General features: G+C 39.7%; 1 protein-coding gene across 4 annotated transcripts in view; it reads left to right on the forward strand.

Annotated features, from left to right (window-relative positions):
• The window catches only part of GPD2 (glycerol-3-phosphate dehydrogenase 2), a 65,467-nt gene that overhangs the window by 22,834 nt on the left and 20,293 nt on the right, over positions 1-22,340 (forward strand). For 3 of the 4 annotated variants that reach the window (XM_080620491.1, XM_080620492.1, XM_080620493.1), the window contains 5 exons: positions 650-821; positions 4,241-4,365; positions 5,409-5,506; positions 6,555-6,718; positions 21,668-21,832. In XM_080620491.1, the coding sequence (XP_080476617.1) occupies positions 650-821; positions 4,241-4,365; positions 5,409-5,506; positions 6,555-6,718; positions 21,668-21,832 (724 nt within the window). Of the gene's footprint in view, positions 1-649; positions 822-1,110; positions 3,205-4,240; positions 4,366-5,408; positions 5,507-6,554; positions 6,719-21,667; positions 21,833-22,340 lie in introns of those variants that run through there. The other variant, XM_080620494.1, reaches the window with a different exon arrangement.

Genomic DNA, 22,340 nt, shown 5'->3' on the forward strand with positions numbered 1-22,340 from the left:
TAAAATCTGAACTTCTCTGGAAACTGCCACATTAAGTTTTGTCACTTTAAAGACAGTTGTATTTTACCATGCTGTAGAACATAAATTGCTTTGCTTAGAAGCTTTTCAAAAAGGATACGGAAACAGTGTTTCTTTGGTGTTTTAGTAACACTATTTCACAACAAACCACATAGTCTCATGAACCTGAGCAAATTTGATCTTAGATTAATGCCACTGTACAATTAATCAATTTTGAAATATAAAATGTACATTCAACTTCAAGTCCTTTGCTTTGATGTATTTTTTGGGTAGTGAGTTGAAAGCCTAACCATGCATCTGTTTATTAAACTGCTTCATGAGCATCCTGTAACACTTGACATAGCAGAGGACAATTCCTAGAAACATTCATATAGGTAGTAGCCCTTGACTACAACTTTATATTGAGGCAAGCAAGATGAAGTTGGGGTGTGCTAGTGCTTTATGGGTTTAGTACTGTTTGTTCCTCTGTAATGTTTCAATGCAATATTTTTATTAAATACAGGTAAAGCAACTGGGAATATTTATAATGTTTATAGTTATAGAAAATGCTGTGATTTGGTTCTGTGTATGAGTACGTGTGTGTGTATACAGAAAAAATACAGATTCTCACGTGTGGTTTTAATCTTTGTAGGGTACCTTTGTGAATGTTCAGGCTGCAGAAGCTGTGCCTGTTCCAATGAAGAGTCATCTTCCCACAAGAGAGCAACAAATTTTGGCACTGCAGACCACAAGTGAATTTGATGTCCTTGTTATAGGTGGAGGAGCAACAGGATGTGGCTGTGCTTTAGATGCAGTCACTAGAGGTAAGGCTAGAAATTGTAGTTGTATTCTTATTCTTGGATTACACAGTTTGAAATAAGTTTATCAAATCGGCTTTTCAGAAGTACTCAGAGATAGAGAAAGTGTACTCTGAGTGCCTGGTTATAAACAGTCTTTGCTCAGAAGCTAAAGTGAACTTGAAGAAAAAAACCTGCGTTTTGCTTTTTTCAGCAGGGTCTTTATTGTCTAGGTGTTTGTATGCAGTTATTTAACATACTGAGTGCTGTTGAGTGGTTTCTCATTCTCTATTGCTCCTTGTTTAGTGGGTTCACATTTCACTTGTTTGTAGAAGAAAAAATTTGCAGCCAAAAGAATGCAAGACTTGCACAGTGCTTTTAGCAACTGTTTTTAAAGGGCCAAGCGTGATTTCTATATGAGGCACAGTGGCTCTCCAGCTTGTATTTCTTATAACATGAGATATCTACAACTTCTGCTAATGCTTTGTAGCTGCTTAGTACATGACAGGTTTGGAGAATTCAGTTTTGATTTTTGGTGAAAGATACTAGCACCATTCAGCGTGAAGGTCTAGGTGGAATCTGTCCTCCAGTTTCCCCTTTTTGGGGGATTAGCTGCATAACTGGTACTAGAAGCAACAGAAGTGATTTTAACTTTACATGGAGCTTCAACTTAGGGAAGGCTCCAGGTGAAATGAGTTTAAGCTAATGCTTTTTACCTGACCTGTGAAGGAAGTTAAAAATGTGTGTGGCGACAGTCAGTTGTTGCAACATCTGCACGTCTACTGGGCCCTGTAGTTTGTATTGTTGCTTGAAAATGTGGAAAGCTCTGTTCAGGAGTTGAAAAAGCAGGACACTAATGCCCACTCTGTCTGTGTCATCCACCTCACACAGTAACTTTGAAATTGGCCAGCAAGTTCAATCAGATTTGACAGTTTTCAAAGAGAATAAGTCATTTCACAATTTTTAATGAAAAATAGATCTTCAGATATGGAAAGGAGCATGCATCGGTACTGAGGCTGTAGCATCAACTCCTGTTCTACTAAAATGCTGCATTCCCCCAGAGTAACGTATTTTTATTCAAAAAGCTATGTAAAAGATTTTTTGAGAAAAACTTGTCTGAGAACATGTTCTCTTGGTTGTCATTTCCGGGACAGTGAGCCAATGAGAGAGAGAACCAAATTTCCTTAGTTTCTATGTTCTTAGATCTTGTTTGTGGGTTTGAACTGAAATTGAAAAACAAAAATGCAGTGTAAAATATAGTAGATGGTAATAAAATTCTTCAGGTTCTTTAGCCTGTATATATACACCTCAGAATAAAGAGGCAAGGTTTAACACCATGGGTGTTTTGTAGTTTGATTTGGAAAATACTTGTCCAGAAGGTGTGATCATTTTGAGATAGGTAAAGAAGGAAGGTCTGTACCATTGGCAGGATAAACAACCAGATTTGAGTTTGTACTTGTTTGGTTGTTTTCTTTTTTTTTTTTTCACCCTGTGTATTATTAAATATAACTTGGGATCTTTTCACTTCTGCCTCAGCTGTATTGTGAAAGATGCAGTTGTAAAGTATACAGAAATTATTATAGTTGATCTTTGTTTATCCTTGTACCGATATTCTGATTGTATCAGTAGACTTCTGAAGTGTGAAATATTCCTAGGCATTTGGTTAATGAATTGTGTATTGTTGCTGTTCATTCATGGAACTTGCTCTTTTATTATGTTTGCTTCACTTAACAACAAATTTTGCTTTTCATGTGTTTGATATATCTTCGCCAAATTATTTCTGATTGTATCCATTAATCTTCAGTCACATTTGACAAAAATAAATTACTCTGATCTTTAGAAGTTACCAGTAATAATTAAATTTTTTTAAGGACATAAAAGTTTTGGGCAACCAAAAGATGTTAAAATGTGTGTTCACCAACCAGTAACATGCAGCATCCCTCATGGAGGATGAAAGAAAGACCCAGGGAATAACTTCTAGAGCAGATGATGCTCCCTTTCTTGGGTATTTGTTGTCATGCTGTTGCTGTTCGGTAGCAGTATCACTGAATTTAATACACTTTTTTTACTTGCCTGCTTATCTCGAAAATTCTGCCAGTGATAGAGGGAGTCTGTTACGCCAACTTCTGTAACACAGATTGTCCTTCCACATGTGTTTTAAGTGAAAGATTGTCATGCACTTATGCTGGGGTGCTTATCTTCGTTGTGTTTACTTACACTGGATATTGGAAGTCAGTGGTGGGTGTCTTGTAGGTGTGTGCCAAAGGATGTGACCATTGTCTGTATCTTACCATTAAAAGGCATCTGTTAATCGTCTCTTTGCTGCCACTCTTCCCGTGACTGAACTTCCATCACGTAACCTGATGTCAGTCTCCTTCACGAAGAGGATGCCAGCACTTACAGTATTGGGGTATATAGTTTCAAAGCGATTTCTGAATGAAGCACTCTACCTTCACCTGTGAAAGCTTTTTCCTGGCCTTCAGGGTGACTGGGAACACGATGTGTGCAACAAACATGCCAGCAGCATTCCAAGTGTTTGATGCAATAAGCCTTATACTGTTTGGTTACGAAGCACTTTGTGTTCCGGATTTGTGTGAACATCTGTGAGCCATGTGTTACCCCCTGCTTGAGCTGGTCGAACTGCCAGTGCTGGCTGGTGCCAGGGAATATGCTCACACTGTTTTGAGTAAATATTTTTCTGAAATACTTGGTGATATCTTGCAGCTCATGTTTTGTGTATGTGTGCCCTTTGCATGTGTAATGCCTAAAAGAAGGATGTCTGTGTGCTATATGAGCACTGTAGTATCTGCATAGTTAACTCTAGCTGAAATTGCTTCTTCATTTTCCTACACTTCCTAGGTAAGCTACTATATTTCATATTAATCCTCATCAGACTATTTCATGTGAATGGCAGAATTCTATGTACATGGGCATCATGTTCCTTCACTGAACTTTGTCTGAGTGGTGAGCGTGCCTGTGAGCTGCTCCCCTTTGGTTTTGGGTACCTCTAGCAGACTGTAAGTAAGCAGGCAAGGATGACAGTTGCTGCCTCCTTCTTATGACATTTAAGTTGTTAGTGTGACTGGCTTAGAGCTCTCTGCTGCAAAGAGTTAAAAGTATTCATGAAAATATTCTGCTCCTGCCATGAATATGAACTATAATTTTCTTGAGGGAGCATGGCCCCTGTAATGTACTGTAATGCCTTTCTATTGTGAAATATCCAGGTTTTAATGTGCTTCTGTTTAAGTTCTGTTTTGGCTTTTCCCTTAGGAAGGAGGCTAAAATTTTTCATTACAATATAGACAGTGCACTACACTTTGAATACAAATTTATCCATGTACAGAGTAATTTTTCTTGTGATTGTCTCTACCCTAGAGAAGTGTCTTTAATGAATTACATACAAATTGTGTAATTTAAGAAGTTAATTTGGCTTTCTGGTAACACAGGACTAAAAACAGCCCTTCTAGAAAGAGATGATTTCTCATCAGGGACCAGCAGCAGGAGTACTAAATTGATCCATGGTGGAGTGAGATATCTTCAGAAGGCCATCATGAAGTTGGATTTTGAGCAGGTAATTGTTTATGCTGGTTGTTAAGCAAAAATTGCTAGTAGATACTTCCCCTATCGCAATTATATCCAAGTCTCCTTTTTATTTTTTTGATACTTGACTGTTTTATTCTCCAGCCACCGTACATAGAAAGTGCTTTTTTCAGATGAGCTTCCTAGACTAGGGAAATTGGTGCTGCTGCCTTTTGCTAAATTGTTTTATGGGCAATCTAATTGCCATAGCTTGTAGACTGTGTAAAGTTTGGGGAAGGCAGGCAGAGACAGGACTGGTTTCAGAATGAAAGGAGCATCCTACTTGTCATGATTAGAATTTTGGGGAGTGAGTGAGTGATTGCCTGTTTATTTTGAAATGGGTAAAGAAAATATGGTAAATGAGTGATTTATTTTGAAATGTGGAAAGAAAATGGGTAAATGAGTGATTATATGTAAATGGTTTTATGTATTCTTGTGGAAGCATGATATTCTTGTTTTGATAAATTGATTGATCTTCTCATTAAAACCTCTGTGACCTAAAGTATGTTTTGATGGCTATAATACTGCTACAGAAACAGTGACTTGATAGGGAAAAATATATAAAACATGGAGCTATCCAGCTACAGAAATTAACCTTGTTTTTGCCAAAGAATAACTTAATATTGATTCATATTGATTGATTTGGAGAAGAACACTTTTGCATTTGCAACTCAGCATTAGTATGGGATTTAACTGTGGGAATGTCCCACAAGATCTACTTTAGAATGAGTTCTAGCCCTTCTCATGTGCCTCCTGTCCATAGTTAGGAGTAACACAGCTTTAATGCGCTTTACGTTCAGATGAAAAATTACTCAGCTGACCTGCCAAGACACCAAAATGAAACTAGTGGAACTTAATTTTCTTGGGAAATAGTTTCTTTAACTTTGGAGTTTTTCAGCAAATCTCAGTCTGGTTTTGAAAGAACAGTAAGGATTGTGGGAGTTCTTTGCTTTGATAAACAGTTTCTTATTAAATGTTGCACATGGAAACAAAACTGAGTAACATGGAATTTGCACGTACATTTGTGTTTTTTAGTACAAGATGGTGAAAGAAGCACTTGAGGAGCGTGCAAATCTGCTTGAAATAGCTCCTCACCTATCATCTCCTTTGCCAATAATGCTACCTGTTTACAAGTAAGCTCTGGTATAATACCACTCCTTTACCGTTGCTTTTCACAAGCAAGCTATTTCCTTGGAGAAGTTTCTGGGCGCCTCTTTCCAAGCATGTCTTTAAACCTGTCACAAGCTTTGTCCTTCAGGAGGTGAGATGTGACCATATTGTAGAAGCATGAAATTTTCTCACGGAACCAAGCAGCTATCCCAGCTGCCTAGTAACCCATCTTGGACTTGAGCTGTTTGCTGTGTTCCTGCCACCCTGCAGGGAGGGGAGGGGGGTGCTTGTAGGTGGAACAAACTCTCATTCCCAGTATGTTTTTTGCTGTTCTTTCTAGTACATCCTCATCTTCAACACAGGCTGTCTTAGCATTCTTACTAATGTGTTGTTTAGTTCATGCAACCACCAGTGCTCAGTGTAGTAATTCTGTGCACTTGCCTTCTACAACACATGACAGGTGGATGTTGAGAGAATAGTTTTCGTCTTCTACAAGAAAGAGACTAAATGATTTGGGTTAGGTTTTCAGATCTGTAAGAACAGTTACTGTAACAGGCTACTTGGAGCAGTGAGCGTTTGCTGAACGATCTTATTGTATGGCTTTATTCCTGTCTTTGTAGAGGGACTCGTAATAGCTGGAGCTCATGTCAGCCAGCAGTTGACTGCATTTATTTGGTCCTGTTTGTGCAGGAGGCGTTAGCCAAGATGTGCATTTAAGGAACCCCTTCAGGTTGACAAACAACCAGGGTCTCCCCTCGACACATAGCTTTAATATCTCACCCTACAGTGAAGTATGTAAAGCCAATTTGTGATTATAATTCTAGGATAAATAAAGCCTTGAGTCTGCTTAACTACAGAGAATAGACCAGTTGAAACCACTAGCAAACAATATGTAAGTTGTTGCATATTTGCATGATACTGCAATATTATGAACTTTTATGATGGTACAAAGCAAAACTGGCGTAATACAACATACTGTGTTACTTAACGTGTTCTGTATCATAACAAGTGTGTGCATGTACTTTATTTCACTTCATGGGGAATTTTTTTTGTTTTTGTTGTTTCCTGCAGATGGTGGCAGTTGCCATACTACTGGTTTGGAATAAAATTATATGACCTTGTAGCAGGAAGTCAGTGTCTGAAAAGTAGTTATGTCCTTAGCAAGTCAAGAGCCTTGGAGCATTTCCCAATGCTGCGCAAAGATGAGCTTGTTGGAGCTATTGTCTACTATGATGGTATGTTGCCCTTTTGTGCTTTCATTATTATATCACTTTGTGTTTTGAGAGGGGAGAAACAGAAGTATGCAACTGTAGATCACATACGTTGACTTTTTAAAGGGAAGAACAACTTGAAGGATTCAGCATGCCTCTCATAAGCATTGATTTGGTAGATAAATTGTTTTTTATGACAGTAACTTACTGAATGTAAGGGAAAATATATTAGCTTTCTTGGCTGGTAGGTATAGTGGTACGCGAAAGCATTCTAGTGTTTGGTGCTTCCCCACAACTTTGCGGCTGTGCGTGATTTTGCTGTACACTTCTGAGGTATGGTAAGACAAAAAAATGTTAAATGGTTTGCTATAGCACTTTCACTGTGAAAATAACTCCAGCCCTGTCAGGATGATGTGGCTGCTGGTTCTGGTTCTTGGCTGCATTGGATGGAGGATCAATTACTTTTTGTATCACCAGTAGAATTGGTTGCTGCAAAGGCAGCATTCATTGTAATTATAATCAAATACTGAGATAGTTATAAGACATGAGTGCTTTCTGTGAAAACCCTTTTAAATAAAGGGTTATAAATTCATAAGAGGAAAAATGCCTCCAGCTTGACTTATTTAATCTATTTTATCTGCTAGTTTTAGGTATGTTTGTGTTTAACACTTACACAAATTCAGTGTCTGAGTGGAAGAACATAAAGATGCTTTCTGCAGGTCATTTGGTGTTCATTCAAAATAGAACGATAATTAATAGAACTCATTGCAGTCATCTAGAAATAGCAATTTTCATGTTTGAAAGTGTTCATGTGTTCACATTTGGAAAGAGTGTCACTCTTGTTTGTAATGCAAGAAGCGTCAGGAAGCCTTTTTTGCCTTGTTCTATGAAGTAAGTCTGGTCATCAGTCCCTGGCATAGCAGTGTGGCAACAGATGCCGCAGGGGATCTACCCAGCAAAGAGTTGAACTCATTATCTTCAGACTTCACAGAGACACGAGACAGTCTGAAACGAAATTGGAGAAGGTTTAGTTGGCTTACTTGACAGAAACTTTGCTTCTCTGGAATATTAGCGCTTGCGTTGAGGTAGAGGTGCCTTGAGCTTTATCCAAATTGCTGTAACTTTTTATAAGAGCAAGTAGTGACGGGGTGTCATGGTTTAATGACTTTAAACTGGCAGAGGAGAGGTATAAATTAGATATTATGAAGAAGCTCTTTACTATGAGGGTGATGCACTTGCACAGGTTGCCCAGAGAAGCTGTGGCTGTCCCATCCCTGGTTGTGTTCAAGGCCAGGTTGAACGGAGCTTTCAGCAACCTGGTCTAGTGGAGGGTGTTCCTGCCCATGGCAGGGGGGTCGAATAAGGTGATCCTTAACCCAAACCATTCTGTGATTCTGTGATCTCAATGCTTTCTAATGTCATGCAAGTTACATCTCCAAACAGTATTTAAAAAGCACTGAACTTGCACACATTCTAAATGTTGGAAAGCTCACTGCTGAAGCTGGAGTACCAGGGTACGTGATCATAATTGCTTTCTTGCTGCACTTGGTCATGTTGGCCTGTCTCGCAGGTGGAGTCTCTTTTCTTTACAGCAGACTTGTATCTGTTTCACAGTGTGTTTTTAATTGGATTGGTATTCCTCCTTTTGCAGTCCTCTTCCACTTCCCTTCCAAGACAGAAAGTTTGGTATAACTTTCTTGGTAATGGGGCCAGCTAGGTAATATCAAAACATCAAATGTGTTCAGGATAGGGCAAAAAGCCATGGATTTCTTGCAGTCTTGGAGGAGCTCTCTGAAGAATAAATAGCTTAAATACTGATTTACTTCAGTAGTGCTACAGTTCTAGTTAGTTTTACCTGGAGATGTAGTTTCTGACCTTTTGGCAGTCAGAAAGCTCTTCACACAAAATTGACTGTAAAGGTAGTTCTTTTCCCTTTTTAGAACTGCATTTACACTATTCATCAGCTTATCAATAGGGGCTTTTGTACTGGGAAGAAGTAGGAGGGACTCTTGAAACACATGGGAGTCGGTATTTATACGGCTTCTGGCAAAAGCGTATGTTGATAATTTCAAGTTGTCTCATAGAGCCCAGCAGAATGGAAAAAAAAAATATATATATGTGCGGCATCAGATATGTGTAGAATTCTTATTTGGAAGTAGGGCGAGATTTAAAGGATGGACTTGATTTTTGCTTATCTCTGATGGAGAGTGCATATTCTCCACCTGATTTTTAAGGTCTAGAGGAAATAAGAGGTTATTTAGGAGCAAAATTTGGTATGGGTTTATGTGGTATTTTTTGTATACTGTAGCAAGAGCTGCTGTAAATAGCATACAGAGAAGTAATTCAGATTTATTTTTTCATTATCATAACTATCAAACATAACTTAAAACAGTCTAAGGGATCCCAAGAGCATGCAAGAACGAAGTGGTTCTCTTAACTGTAATTACACTTCCCGTAAGAGCACTGTGACTTGAAATCTATTTATAATCTATTGAAGTTTTTTCTGATTTAAATGAATAGTTTGTATGTATCATAGCTATTTTCTACTCTAGCATTCCAAAGATATGCATTTACAAGATAGTCTTAAAATGTCTTCAGGTTTCTTGGACAAATAATTATTTTAAACAGTGTTGAAATAAATCTAAAAATTCAGCACCAATGTAGCATGTGGTCTTTTAGTGGAAAACATCTGTACAGTAATATAGCGCGAAGTTCTGCATGCCTGAGGGATATCTCTATGTTTGTTGCCTTCCCAAGGAATAAGAAACAAATGCACAAGCTGCATATTGTAAACAAAGTGTAAAATAAAATTAAATAAAAAAAAAAAAGGAGAAAAAAGGAAATGTACCAATTATTGAAGAGCAGTTTAATGGAGAAAAAAGATAGCGTAATTGCTCTGTTCATTCATCAGGTTTCATGAAATTGAGCAGCGACTCTTGACTATTCTTCCTCAGAGGAAGAGCAGCAATGCTAGCAGGACTTTCTGGATAAATTTGGTGAGAGAATCAAAAATAGACTTGAAGCTTTGCTGCCACTGAAACTACTTGTTCATGCTAGGATAGCTGGACTTACTGTGTTTTCCTTGGAAGACTGCAACTTAGTTGTCCACATTTTGATGAGAATGTAAAGAAATGGTAATTTGTAGCAAGAAAAATTAAAACACCTCCCAAAGCTCCATCAACCCTCAATTTCCTAGGATAAAGCAGTACTGAAGGACTAAAATACCACATTTGTGAGTTTATAATATACATTTGGGTACTTTGAGGCTGAACCTAGTCCAGAATAAAAACTTTCCAGCTACAGTGTTTAATCAATTCTTATCTTGCCCCATCTTGGAACTAACTGAGGAATGGAGGACAAAAGGAGAAGGAAATTAAACTTAAAATAGAGAAGGGAATTATAGGATTGAATTAAACTCCTTTTAGGCCTTTCAGAAGGATTAGTCATAAAATAGAACATTAAATAATGGTAAAAAGCCTTAAAGTAGGTTATATCTTTATTTTCTCTGCCCATCCCTTCTCTCTTTTCCCTAAATAAATAAATTGGCCTTTTAGGAATGGAGCGTCCTAACTGATCTGTATGTGCTTTCTTGCTTTTCTTTATTCTTATCTCTGCCATGTTTTCGTTGTATCTGTAGTTGCTAATAACACATACTAGCAGTGTCTCACTGTTAGGCATGCTGGTCAGCACCACCAAAGGGAAGAATTAAAAGCATTCATTATTTCAGTTACTTTTTAATTTGATAAAATCACCTGTCCAGTTACGACTTACTGGTGGCAATGTTCTTTTGCAGAGGAAAGATCAGCTCTTTGCTTTGGTTTGTAATTGTTGATCAAACTAGTGGCGTGTCAGATAATCCATTATGCATGAATATATTTTGTTCTGAAATGTTGCTGTGGTCTTAATTACATTTAAAAAATTGTTTATACAGGCTAAACAAAAAAAAAAAAAGAAAAAAAAAAAGGTACATTATAAATGTTGGAAGTACCAGCACTAGCAAATCACAGGCTTTACCAGGGGCTATTCTTGCTCTGTCTCGGCATCGGGAAACTAAAGCATATGCTGGATGTTAGCCTGGGTGTACACAATGTGTCCTATTTATTCAAGGTTTCCTTTGAAGCTACAACTTACAAGTTTGTTTCTTAGGGGTACATGTCAGACTTCATTTAGCATTTGTTGGTATTAGGATACTCCTGAATAGCAAAAAGGCAACATTTTGGGGGAAGAACGCGGCTGCTATCTGAGCAGTGATCTGTCAGTTCCACTTAGGTAGCTCAAGGAAAACTGGAGAAGAGGCACTGTGGAGATGCTGGGCTGAGAGCTCGAGATCATAGGCAGAATTATTTTAAAGCACTTTAAATGGAAGAATTAATCTCCATTTAAATTATATATAGCTCATGATGTTCAGAACCAGGAAAAACATTAAAGCAGAGATCTAACTGGCCAGAATATTTCAAGTTAAAGCATTTAGAAATTCTAAGTGGTGCAGTTCTTTTTAAGATGCATTATTTTTCTATCTCTAGTCCTTGCAGACTTTATTAATGCACTTTGCCTTGCAAGATGAGCCTTTAGGTGTGTAAGGAAAATTTGTCTTTTGGAATCAGTCATGAATTTGTGATTTTTTTTAGGGCTTTGTTGACCCTGTTCTTTGAATTTACTGCTATTTTCCAAAAAAAGCAGGAATTAACATATGCTACTTAGGTGACTGTGTTACCACATCAAGGTATTTTATTGTTTAATGTCTTGTTCTACAGATTTCCATTATACTTGCTGAGGTATAAGTAATTGTTCTTTATATATTGCATTCTCAGTATTTTTTTATATATTCTCTCCTGAAATATTTTAATATGGAGGTTATTTAATGGTTGAAAAAGAAGCTTTGGCAGAGGACTTAGCTTTCCTTGTTTACAGCAAACCCCATGAGAAATCCTTCCCAGGCACACGTGTATGCACACAGACACACATACACACAAAAATCAATGCAAAAGAGTAGGGCATTCGTTAAGCTGTCAAAAATGGAATAAATGCCTTTTTTTTTTTTTTTTTTTTATTTAGGCTCTTGTAGCTATTTTTCCTAGTATGAGTGAGTGTGTCCTGAATTATGAAATCTTATAGCTTTATAATTCATATTTGACAAATTAATATTTTGAGAATGTTGAGCTGTAATAGGGGTATTGCCCTATTACAGATGCAGACAACTGTATGATTTTTTTTTTTTTTTCTTTCCCTGGATGTAAAAACTCTTTGACAGTTTGTCACTAAAAAGACTTTCTGTAGGTGAAATACATGGCTAACCATATTTCTTGGTATTTCAAAACTGAAGCTGAATGAATGAGAGAAGCCTTGCAGGCACACTAACTGTAGGTATAACCTGGAAAATGCTATGTGCATTCTCCATATCCCGTTGCTTTCAAATACGTTTTGTCCCATGTTCTGTGTAATAGAGTTGTATATGAAATCCTGAGCAAAATGGGCAGCCTGCTATGAGGGGACTTTGAGAAATAAGAAGAGAGCTGCCTCTAGTGGAATGCACATAAAACAGAATGCAGGTCTCTCGCAGAACCAATAGAAGCCATAGGATTCTCCCTTGCTGGCCTTAGTAGAAACACTGGTGAGGATCCCTTATAAATGGTGCTTCCCAGTTCTCTCAGAAAATCCACTGGGTCTCTGCTTCTAAAGCTTCTTGGCGCACGGTGGCTAAAGTCACGCCGTGCTGTAGCCATCAGAGCTTTATTATTGTTTTCAAAAGGGATAAAATCAATTGCCTAAAATGGCTCATGTCTTTAACCCAGTTTTGCTTCTGTCAGGGTGCAGCTGCGGCAGCGGCCTTGCAGTAGTGGCCCTTTGCTCCTAACAAAAGGGACCATGCATCTACAGCGCTCTTCTTCCTTGTGCTGGAGGCATCCTTCCCAAAAGCATGGCGATGATAACTGCAGCTCCTGCTGTACCTGTAACAATTTAATTGTGTAAGTCAGCCCAGTCAAGCATCCCCAGCTCATGACTGGGAGACATGAAATTCATTGTCATTATTGTCCCTGTCATTTTGGATCATTATATCCTGCTGCAGAATTTTCCTCACTCCAGTGCTTTCTTACCTCCAGGAAGCAGGGATTATGGCTGAGGTTGGGGTGGGGGCAGGACTGTGAACTACATTTACCTCAGGGGAGCCACAGATTAAATTGGCTTTGCTTTCTGACTTGCTGGATTCATCTGTTTGTACGCTGTGGGTTTAAGGTTGGAAATGATGAATATTCTAGTGAATTCTGTGTCTCTCTTTTTCTTTTTTTTTTAATGCTCGTATAAGCAAAGGATGGGTTTCATGTCCCTTAAGAAGTGAATGGGGAATAATTCTTCAGATCATGTTACCTAAAAGATTTAAGATTATTCCTGAGCAAAATGACACTATTTGCACATTGTGCCACAAACATCTCAGCGTTCCCCAGTGTGTCATGGCTTTTAGAAGAAAGACTCCACCGAAGCATGTAACTCTGCTGTAATTTATATGTGTGCGTTTTATGTGAACTTAATAGTCGGTCATTAGTTAATATGTACACTGTTCTGTACTGCAGGTATGATTATCTGTATATTGAAGAAAAATGGATTGTGGGATGCCTGTCCATCATGTTGCTCCTTCCCCTGCTCTGGTGGCTGTCCCTGTGTCTGTCAGCATACGGGGCTGGAGCCACCCCGGTGAGGAAGGGTTGAGAAGGTGCACACTGCTCATCTTCCTTGCCATGCTCTTCCTCTCCCACCAGCAGTTCACCTCACCCAGCACCTCATGGCCTGTTTCTGTATCCCCTCATGCTCTGGTTTCTCTAGGTGTACAGGAGAATTATCTCAAAGCGTGGCTGCACTTTGGATGGGATGGATCCCTCCATCAATAGCAGCCCTGTCACCTTCCTACTTGGTGCATGGAGTGTCTGCTGGTTCGCACCCAACTGCCTCTCCTGGGCATGCGCAGCATGCTGTATCCCTGTCCTTGGGAGCAGCGTGGCCTCTCATCAGCTCTGGCATGGCACTCCATCCCTCCCATGACTGTTGTTCCCCACTGGTCCCTCTAGCCCCGGCTGCTCTCCGCTAAGTCATGCAGTGGAGGCCAGCATCACACCTGCTGAACACGACATGCAGTAGCTGATAAGCCCATCACTGCTTCAGTTAGGCTTAAAAAATAGCTACTGTGGTGTGCAGCACAAGGTTTGCACCAAATCTGAGTTTGCCCTGAATTTAGCTGTTAGTGTGAGGGTTGGGAGTGCTAGTCTGCTCTGATGCCACATGGGTCCATGATAAGCTGTGTTGCCATCATCCTGGTTTTTTTGGTGCAGTGGCACAGCCGCAGCAGCCCTGCCGTGACAGTTGCTCATGGTGACATTTTAGCACAGTTTCCATAAACTGACAGTGACAATGTTTAGTTTCATTTTAACACTGTGCTTTTACTTACCCTGACATTGCAATATGATTGTAGTGACAGGTTGAAGGATGATACAAAGAAGTGGGGAACAACATAATTATAAAGCAGTAGCACAGAACAATAATTCCAAATTTTGTCTCTCACTTGATATGCCTGGATATGGTGTCTTATTTTTCATTCTGGTATCTTAGTTTCAATATGGCTTTTAGCATCTGTACTGAAACTTGGCAGTAGACTTGATTAGGCATTCTCAGACTATTGTGATTTTAATTTTTTTTAAAAGCTTTTAAGAGTTTCCTGTCTCTTGATTATGTTACTCATTTGCTTGTAAATCTGTATGTAAGTTGGAACATGTACTTTCATTTCCTAATCTTCATTGTGATCTTTGGTTTTATCCATACTTGCAATTTGTTTAGTCACAGCTTCCTCTATTCCTTTAATCTTTCCTTATGGAAATAGTCTTGATCTGAAGTTTCATAAGTTCATCTTGTAAACAGTGGTGTTGGTGTCCTGGGTGGTCTCTGCAGGTTTGATACATGTGGCTGTTGTTGGTAAATAGGTATTAGCTCTTTCAGATCCTTGAGGAGTAGAACCTTGAAGTTGGATGCTGCTGGTTACCTTTCCACCTCTGACACTCACAGGAATACAGAAGTTTATTTCTTGTGGTCTAAGCTGATGATAAATGGAGGAAGCAAGAAATTATTAAAAGTTACTTCTACTGGATTATTTAAACTTGATGTGTCAAATCTGAGTTTGAATCTGCTAGAATACTTGTGAGAAGACCAAAGTCAAGGCTTTCCTTTTCCTTACAGCTCCTACAAAACAAAGGCTGAAAATACATTTGTTTTAGAGCAGATCTCAAAGAACTAAAATATGTGGGGTGCGTGGATTTTTCCGGTGCATATTTAGATGTGTGTCATTCTTCTCATCTGATTGGGCCATGTTTCAGCAGCACAGATAACACAGTGGAAAGCAGAAATCAAATGATATATGATTTGTATGAGACACATTAACAGTCTGGTGTGATATCACTGGGTTGTTACATGTGGGTGTGATAGAATGGAGTCAGCTGAGTCAGAGCGCTTGTCCCTCGGAAGCAGGCCAAGAACAAATGCGTGCGTGCTACGTATCTGAGGAAGTCTGTCACCTTTCGGCAAATTTTTGACTTCAAATTCAGAGAGCAAGAAATATTCCAGGTGTGAGGGCATTCTGAATGACTTGTGACTTAGGAGTCAAATTTGATGTTTACCTCTGAACATACTACTACAAACATATTCTACTTATGTTTGGGGAAAAGAACTTGCTGAGCTCTTTCTCAGAGAAGTCTGGAGCAATTCTGAGTCACTCCAGCTGATTCAGAACGCCTAAACTTGGCTATAACTGATTACCGTATGTACAGCAGATGTTGAGTTCCTGTTTTAATGCTTGTAATAAAACTGTTCATGCAATTAGGCATTTATTTAAAAATTAGAGGATGCGGGCAGGCATGGTAACTTAGTTATGTAGAGTGATGTATAATTATCATTCATCAACCTTAAATTGGGTGAGGTTTTGGTAAGGTTTGTATAGGCACAACAAGAAAACTTTCATGTACATGAAACTGATTTTGCGTATTGCTTTTCTTTACTGTGAGCATACAGTTATCTAGTGCAAGGCTGACACAAGTATATAACATGGGTATAGAAATATACTTGTAAAATATCTTTTAGAATATCAGTGTTTCTGGCGACAGTGGGTGTCATTATTGTGGTGATCCAGTGACATCCCCATATTGATGCTGGGGACAGATTGTTGGCTATGTCCCAAATCCAGGGGACTGCCTTGTGAGGTGCAGGTAAGTATTGCAGTTCAGTAAGTGAAGCTTGCTAGCTCAGTAAAGGAGTAACGTACAAGCAAGAGATTAATTTGCAAGTATTTGTTGCCTTAATCACCCCTGCTTTTTAAAACAATTAAAAAAACCCAACCCCTATTTATTTGTATGGCTGCATTAGTAGGGATATAAGATAGTGACCATGATGTGGGCCTGGTTTTCTCATTCAGATATTTCTTTTAATATATTTTTCATTTCAAAAGAAGCCTGGTAGGTGGTTCTGTGAACAGATTTGTCCTCTTGAGAAAGTTCGTTAAGACTGTCATATAGCTTCTTGAATGGCTAATTTCCATTTGCCATTAAAGTTGACTTCCACAGCACTAACTAGATATTTCTGATCAGAAAAGACTGTAAATTGAGAAAAGATGAGGAGGCTTTCATGGATGTTTCAAGGACCAGCCTGTTTTTTAAAGAAGAAGTATGCAAACTCACATGGTAGAGCTATACTGTTGCAGTATGAGCCAGGTGTATTTCAGGCCATCATCACAGTGTTTGTGTGCATTGTTGGTACATGACTGCTTGTTGGGCAGCAGATATACTCAATGACAAAGTGTTAGCTCTTAACGTAAAAAGGTTAACATGGACAAAAGTTACTCTCTTAGGACTGAAAGAATTTCCAGCTTCTTAAAAAGTAAATTAATAGAATACAGTAACTAGCTACTCACAATGCTGTTTATCTTCAACTGAATAGAGTTGCAGAGGAGGAAGCAGGAGTTGGTATAAAAGTATAGGAGTCAGAGTGTGACAGAGGACAGAATATACCAGAACTGCGGGAGTGCCTTATTAATGCAGTGGCTTTCACACAACTCTACGGAATCAGTCACAAACAAATTTCTAAGTCTGTGGGCTTTGTTACCACTACTGGCTGTGGTTCAGCATTGGTAAAAATAAAATTGAATGTACACTATGTGCACTCTGTGGGAGGATTCTTTTAGTGCCAATGGAAACATTGTCTGTTCGTCATTGAAGAAATACAACATTTGCTACTAAAGAATGAAAATAGAATTTTCCTAAATTACACACACACACACACACACACACACACACAAGAAATTATAAACCAAATGACATCACTGTTGGTCTTAACATGATGTAGGACACACTTATACAAAATGTCTTCACACACTAAATGTCTTCAGTGGTATGTCTTCTAAGAATAAGGTGGGGTTTTTTTAAAGATGATTTAGTGATAATTTAATGAAAGCACTTAGGCCAGTGTTTTAATAAAAGCTAGGTTGACTACCCTTAATAAAAATTAAAGCCTCACTCTATTGTTACTGTATTAGGGGCAGATGACAGTAATGAATGGATGATTCTTTCATTTGTTTGAAATATCTTAAAGGTTTTAAACATCCTTTTGAGAGGTATTATGGGAGGAGTTGCAAAGAACACTCAGCATGTGCATCGGTTGCCTCTTGGTTGCTTTTCCCAAGGATATCTTTTGCACCACCATTGAGATGCATCCAGCATCACAGCGCACAGCAAACAAATGCTCTCCAAACTAGCCTCCAGCAACAGTTCTGGACAACCCAGGACAGGGTGTTTGTGAACATCTATTGTGATGAAGGTCATAATTAGAATTTCACTGTGTTGCCTACAGGTTAGTTATGAGATCTTCAGGAGCTTACTTATTTATGGGAAAAGACACCCAATTAATTGGGCTTAGCCATTTTGTTGTTATAAAATAACTTTTTGCTTATGATATTTGGGAAAAAGCCCCATGGTGTCATGAAGTGGTTACCCCCGTTAGCAAGGGGCAGTCATTGTTTTCGTTGCTTTGCTTTGGGGCACTACTGCCTGATGTGGAGGATGATGGATGCAGAGATATCTTTAGGTGGGTAATCCAGGACCTCCCATGCAAGCTCTTGGTTACCTAACCACTTACCACAAAACTACAGCTTGGGTTTCCTGGGCATCTTCTCAAGGTGGTAACAGTGCTCAGGTCAAGAAAGCTTTACACATCTGTTCTGGAGGAAGTTAAGCTTGAAGGCGATTTTATCTTGGTTTTGGAGAATCTCCCAATCTTATCTGGGGGGAGTGGCATTTCACTGAAAAATTGGAAAGGTTGAGGTGTAGGATCTTTGTTTCACCCTTCCATTTCTCTCTAGAGCAGTAAAGATCATCCAAGTACCAGGACACATGAAACCATAGAATGGTTTGGAAGGGATGTCAAATATCATCTACTACCAACCCCCCTGCCCTTTTCCAAGTGGCCTTGATCACTTTCACGGCTTCTCTGGGCAACCTGTGCCAGTGTCTCACCACCCTCATAGTAAAGAGCTTTTTCCTAATATCTTATCTGCGTCTACCCTCTTTGATATTAAAGACATTCCCCCTTGTTCTGTGTGTACATGCCCTTGTAAAAAGTCACTCTCCAGCTTTCTTGTAGGCCCATTTGGGTATTTTTTACACCGTCTTTAACCAAGTGTGCTGGGACCTTGCTGTCTGGTTACTTCTAGCTGTGATGCCAGGTTGGGAGGTGTCCACCATCCCTCATATTCTCCTTACCTCCACTGAAGGAGGGGCCAGGCACCAAAGCCTGGTTCTGCCAGGCCCTAGAGGCTCCCTGACCCACATACCAATATCATCCTGTACCACAGCAATACCTCTTGTCACTGAGCCACCTCCTGTGCAGGCTGCAAGAACTGCAGAGGGGTTTATTAGGGAGGAGAGTCTGAAGGACAGGTAGGAAGCAGTACCCTTTCATCTTTCTGTTGCTCACATACCACTCTCTTTGAAACAAACATTCCTGACTCCAAAGTAGTAATTAGCTAGTTTTACTCTAATTGGCAGAAAATATGCTTTGTCAGCAGTGAATTTGCTGTAGTAAGAAATTATTTGGCTGTGGTGCCTTTATACTATGGGGTGTGCATGGAGGAACAACAACTGCTTCTTCAGACATCAAGAAAAAAGATAATTGCATATAAAGTGCAGGGGTTTAATGTAGTTGTCTGGGGAAAAAATGTGCAAATGTGAGTTGGGGGCTTTAAAAAAAAAAAAAAAAAAGGCAGTTCTTTGCATATAAAAAATATTGTACTGTGACCCCCATCTCTGCCAAACTGTTGCAGTATTATTCTCCACAGATGATAAATTTCCGAGCTAGTAAGTCACTCTTCATTTCTTTCAAATCTAGACCTCTGCAGATCTCTGCTGTTTATATTGTGAAATAGTCGAGGACTCCACACCGTGATCACATCAATCTGAAGCCAGTGGGTTTTTCTAGATGTGTAGTTAATCAGGAACTGGTTATTTCCCAGTCCTCCTGCTGCAAATACATTACATAGGCACTCAGAGTTCCTTTTGGACAGCTGAGATTTGAGTAATAGCAAGGGTTTTCTCGCATCAGAATAATGATGAGGGGAAAATGGATGAGAGTTTCAGAGAAAGCATGGAAATGTTATCTTGAGCACAGTGGTCCAAATCCTGCAATGCACTGAGCATATCCTTAACTCATTCTGATGTTATGGACATTAGGAGTTTCAACGAAATGCTGAGCAGGTTTTGGATTTTGGGCTTAATAAACAGTTGTTACTTAGACGTTTGTTCTCTTTAGAAATCACAGCTGTTTTCATGTTATTTATTCTGCTGATTGGCTTCTCTGGATTGGTTTTGGTCTGGACAAATAACTCACAAAACTGTGAAGAAGCAAGCTTGCAAAATGTAAACAGTAAGACTTCCATTAGACCAAAGCTAATATTGGCAGACAATAAAAGTTGGGCTGGTTTCGTGTGATAAATTCACACCCTATGTTTGCTGGAGAAGACCGTTTTGTAGGGGATACCCCCTTACACACTGATGGCAAGAACTAATTGATGGAGGATAAAGTAACTAGGGAAACCCACTTGGTCCTAGGGTCCTTCTACAATGAAAGAATAAGTCCTGCTGCATGGAAACAGGTACTCCAGGATTTATATGTATATAGATAGTACTGGTTTGAAGGTGGCATTCCTGGTATCTGCTGGGTTCCTTGTCCTGCAATATCAAGACTTGCAGCACCTTGTGAGGCAGGCAGTCCCCCAGATCAAGCACCACCATGAAGAGAGATGACTTCAGAATGCTGACTTCTGAAAGCCTTCAACTTTGGACAAGAGGAGCATTGCCTGGGTTACTCTGAAGCATGTCCTATATTCTGCTGTATGTAGAAGCAGCTACTGTAATGCAGCTCTTCACTGTTGTCTTTTTTTCTGTCTAGTGCTCCCTCTATGTATCAGATGTACATTTGCTCAAGCCTGTGTTAAAATGTGAAGGTTTGAGGTAAACCGCATAAGGTCATTTTATCCATTCCCCAACACTACCACAGTATAAATGTTGATGCATTTATTTAATGATTTGCCTGCCACTTCTGACAGATGGTTGTTTCATCTTACGCATCTTGTATGATGGAGTGTCCCCAACTTTTCTTGACATCTTGCTCAGTTGTTTTGCTGTTCTTTTTTGCAGTTTATTTTTGGCATTGTTTAGTTGAATTGGAGTTACTGTTTGTTTCTTCATTGGTGCTTTATCATGTTACTGTTCCCATATGCTTCGCATAACTTTTTTCTTGTAGTTGAAGACGGATTGCACTGTATCGTCTGGGCTGTGCTAAAATGAGGAGTTTGGGGAGGGGATGCGGCACCTTCGAGGCCATTGATCCCATCTTTATAACTTTGCCCTTTTAGCTAGGAACAGATTATTTGCGTAGTGGTTCAAGATTGCACAGGCAGAATCAGAAGAACCAAACTTTACATAAACCATTTATACTAAATGTAGGGAATGCTGGCAACATAAATCAACTACAATGTCTATTGGAAATTTATCACTTTATCAGTATTAGCTTTGATAGAAGTGGTCCGAACACGTGGGGAAGTGAACCATGCCTTGGGAAGTTTAGCCTTCTTTTAAATTAATTATTCAGGGCACACAGAGCCTGGCCCCTTCAATGTATAGTAATTCTTTCCAGCCAGCATCCAGGATTTTTAACTTCAGTGGCAATAATAAATAGGAGGAGTCTCAGGTGAAGCCAGTATTTCCAAGTAATTAATCATCTTCCCCTCATGGTCCCTCCACCTCTTTCTTAGTTTTCTTTAACGAGGGAATATCAGTAATAAATCTTTAACGATATGTGTTAAGAATCCGTCATTAATTCTTGTCTACTTACTTCTCTTTCTTTGATGCTTTATGTTGTATGTTAGGAAGTTAAAATGAAGAAAAAACAGTTCTAGAGAGCTGGTAAATTGGCACAGTCTCTGAAAGGTTGTTTCTTGGCTGTTGGATGTTGTGTGGCATACTTGCTAATAGGGATTGTTGATTAATACTGGTTGGAATGTCAAATGAATGCTTGGATACATTTACAGAATTGCAGCACGATTGCACAGGAAAAGGTAAAGAAAAAAGTAATTTGTCTGCTCCTTAGGCTTAGGTGAGCCTGATTCTAAGTTTTATTCTACCCTAATTCTAAATTGCATGTTCAAAGGCTGTGCTTTTTGTATAGTCGCGGGTACCGCAGCGGCCCACATAGGAGCACAGCTGGGCACATTGCTGCCGATGGAGCAGAGGGGATGTATCTTTAAATAATTCTCATCAGATGCAGGCAGCCATCAAGCCTATTCAATGTGACAGGGACAGATGTGACAGATCGGTTCTGACACACTTCCATACCACAAGTCCGTGGCTGGAGGTGACTGGTGTCCTTCCTCTGGTCCTGTCCCTGCTGCAGGACAGCACAACGACGCGCGGATGAACCTCGCCATCGCCCTCACTGCTGCCAGGTACGGCGCTGCCACCGCCAATTACACTGAAGTGCTGCGCTTGCTCAAGACGACAGACCCGGCCAGCGGGAAGGAGCGTGTGTGTGGTGTGCACTGCAGGGACGTCCTAACAGGTGTGTGCCTTCCTGGCAATGGGAAAGCTGCGGTACGCAAGGACAGTTTCCTGCCCAGCTTCGCCAGATGACCGGCTGGCAAGTGGTGCCGCCGCAAGTGTCCTTTGATCTGCAGCACCCTGCTCAGTGGGTGGAGGTGATGGCACTATGCAGCGGGCTCTACCACACCATGGTTGAGCAGGAAGCAGAGCCCTTCAGGAGAGCCTACTTTTCATTAAAGACACAAAGAAAGATGAGGGAGGAGCAGGGAATTCTGCTGTTTGTAAATATCAATGAACCAACAAAGGAGCCATCTTCCCAGGGTGCAGTAGCATACCATTAATGTCAGTCATCTTTAACTTCTGTCAGATTTTTCACTCAAATCCTAGCATTTTGGCAGGGTAGGCTAAGCTTTACATCCAAACCCTTCTGTCAAGCAAAGATGATATTGTAAAATGCTATGTGCTGTACAGTAATAGTCCCATTTACCAAGTCTGTGGATTGAGACTGAAATCTCTCATGTTTGAGA

The sequence above is a fragment of the Psittacula echo genome, assembly GCF_963264785.1.
Source record: "Psittacula echo genome assembly, chromosome: 6".
Lineage (NCBI taxonomy): Eukaryota > Metazoa > Chordata > Aves > Psittaciformes > Psittacidae > Psittacula > Psittacula echo.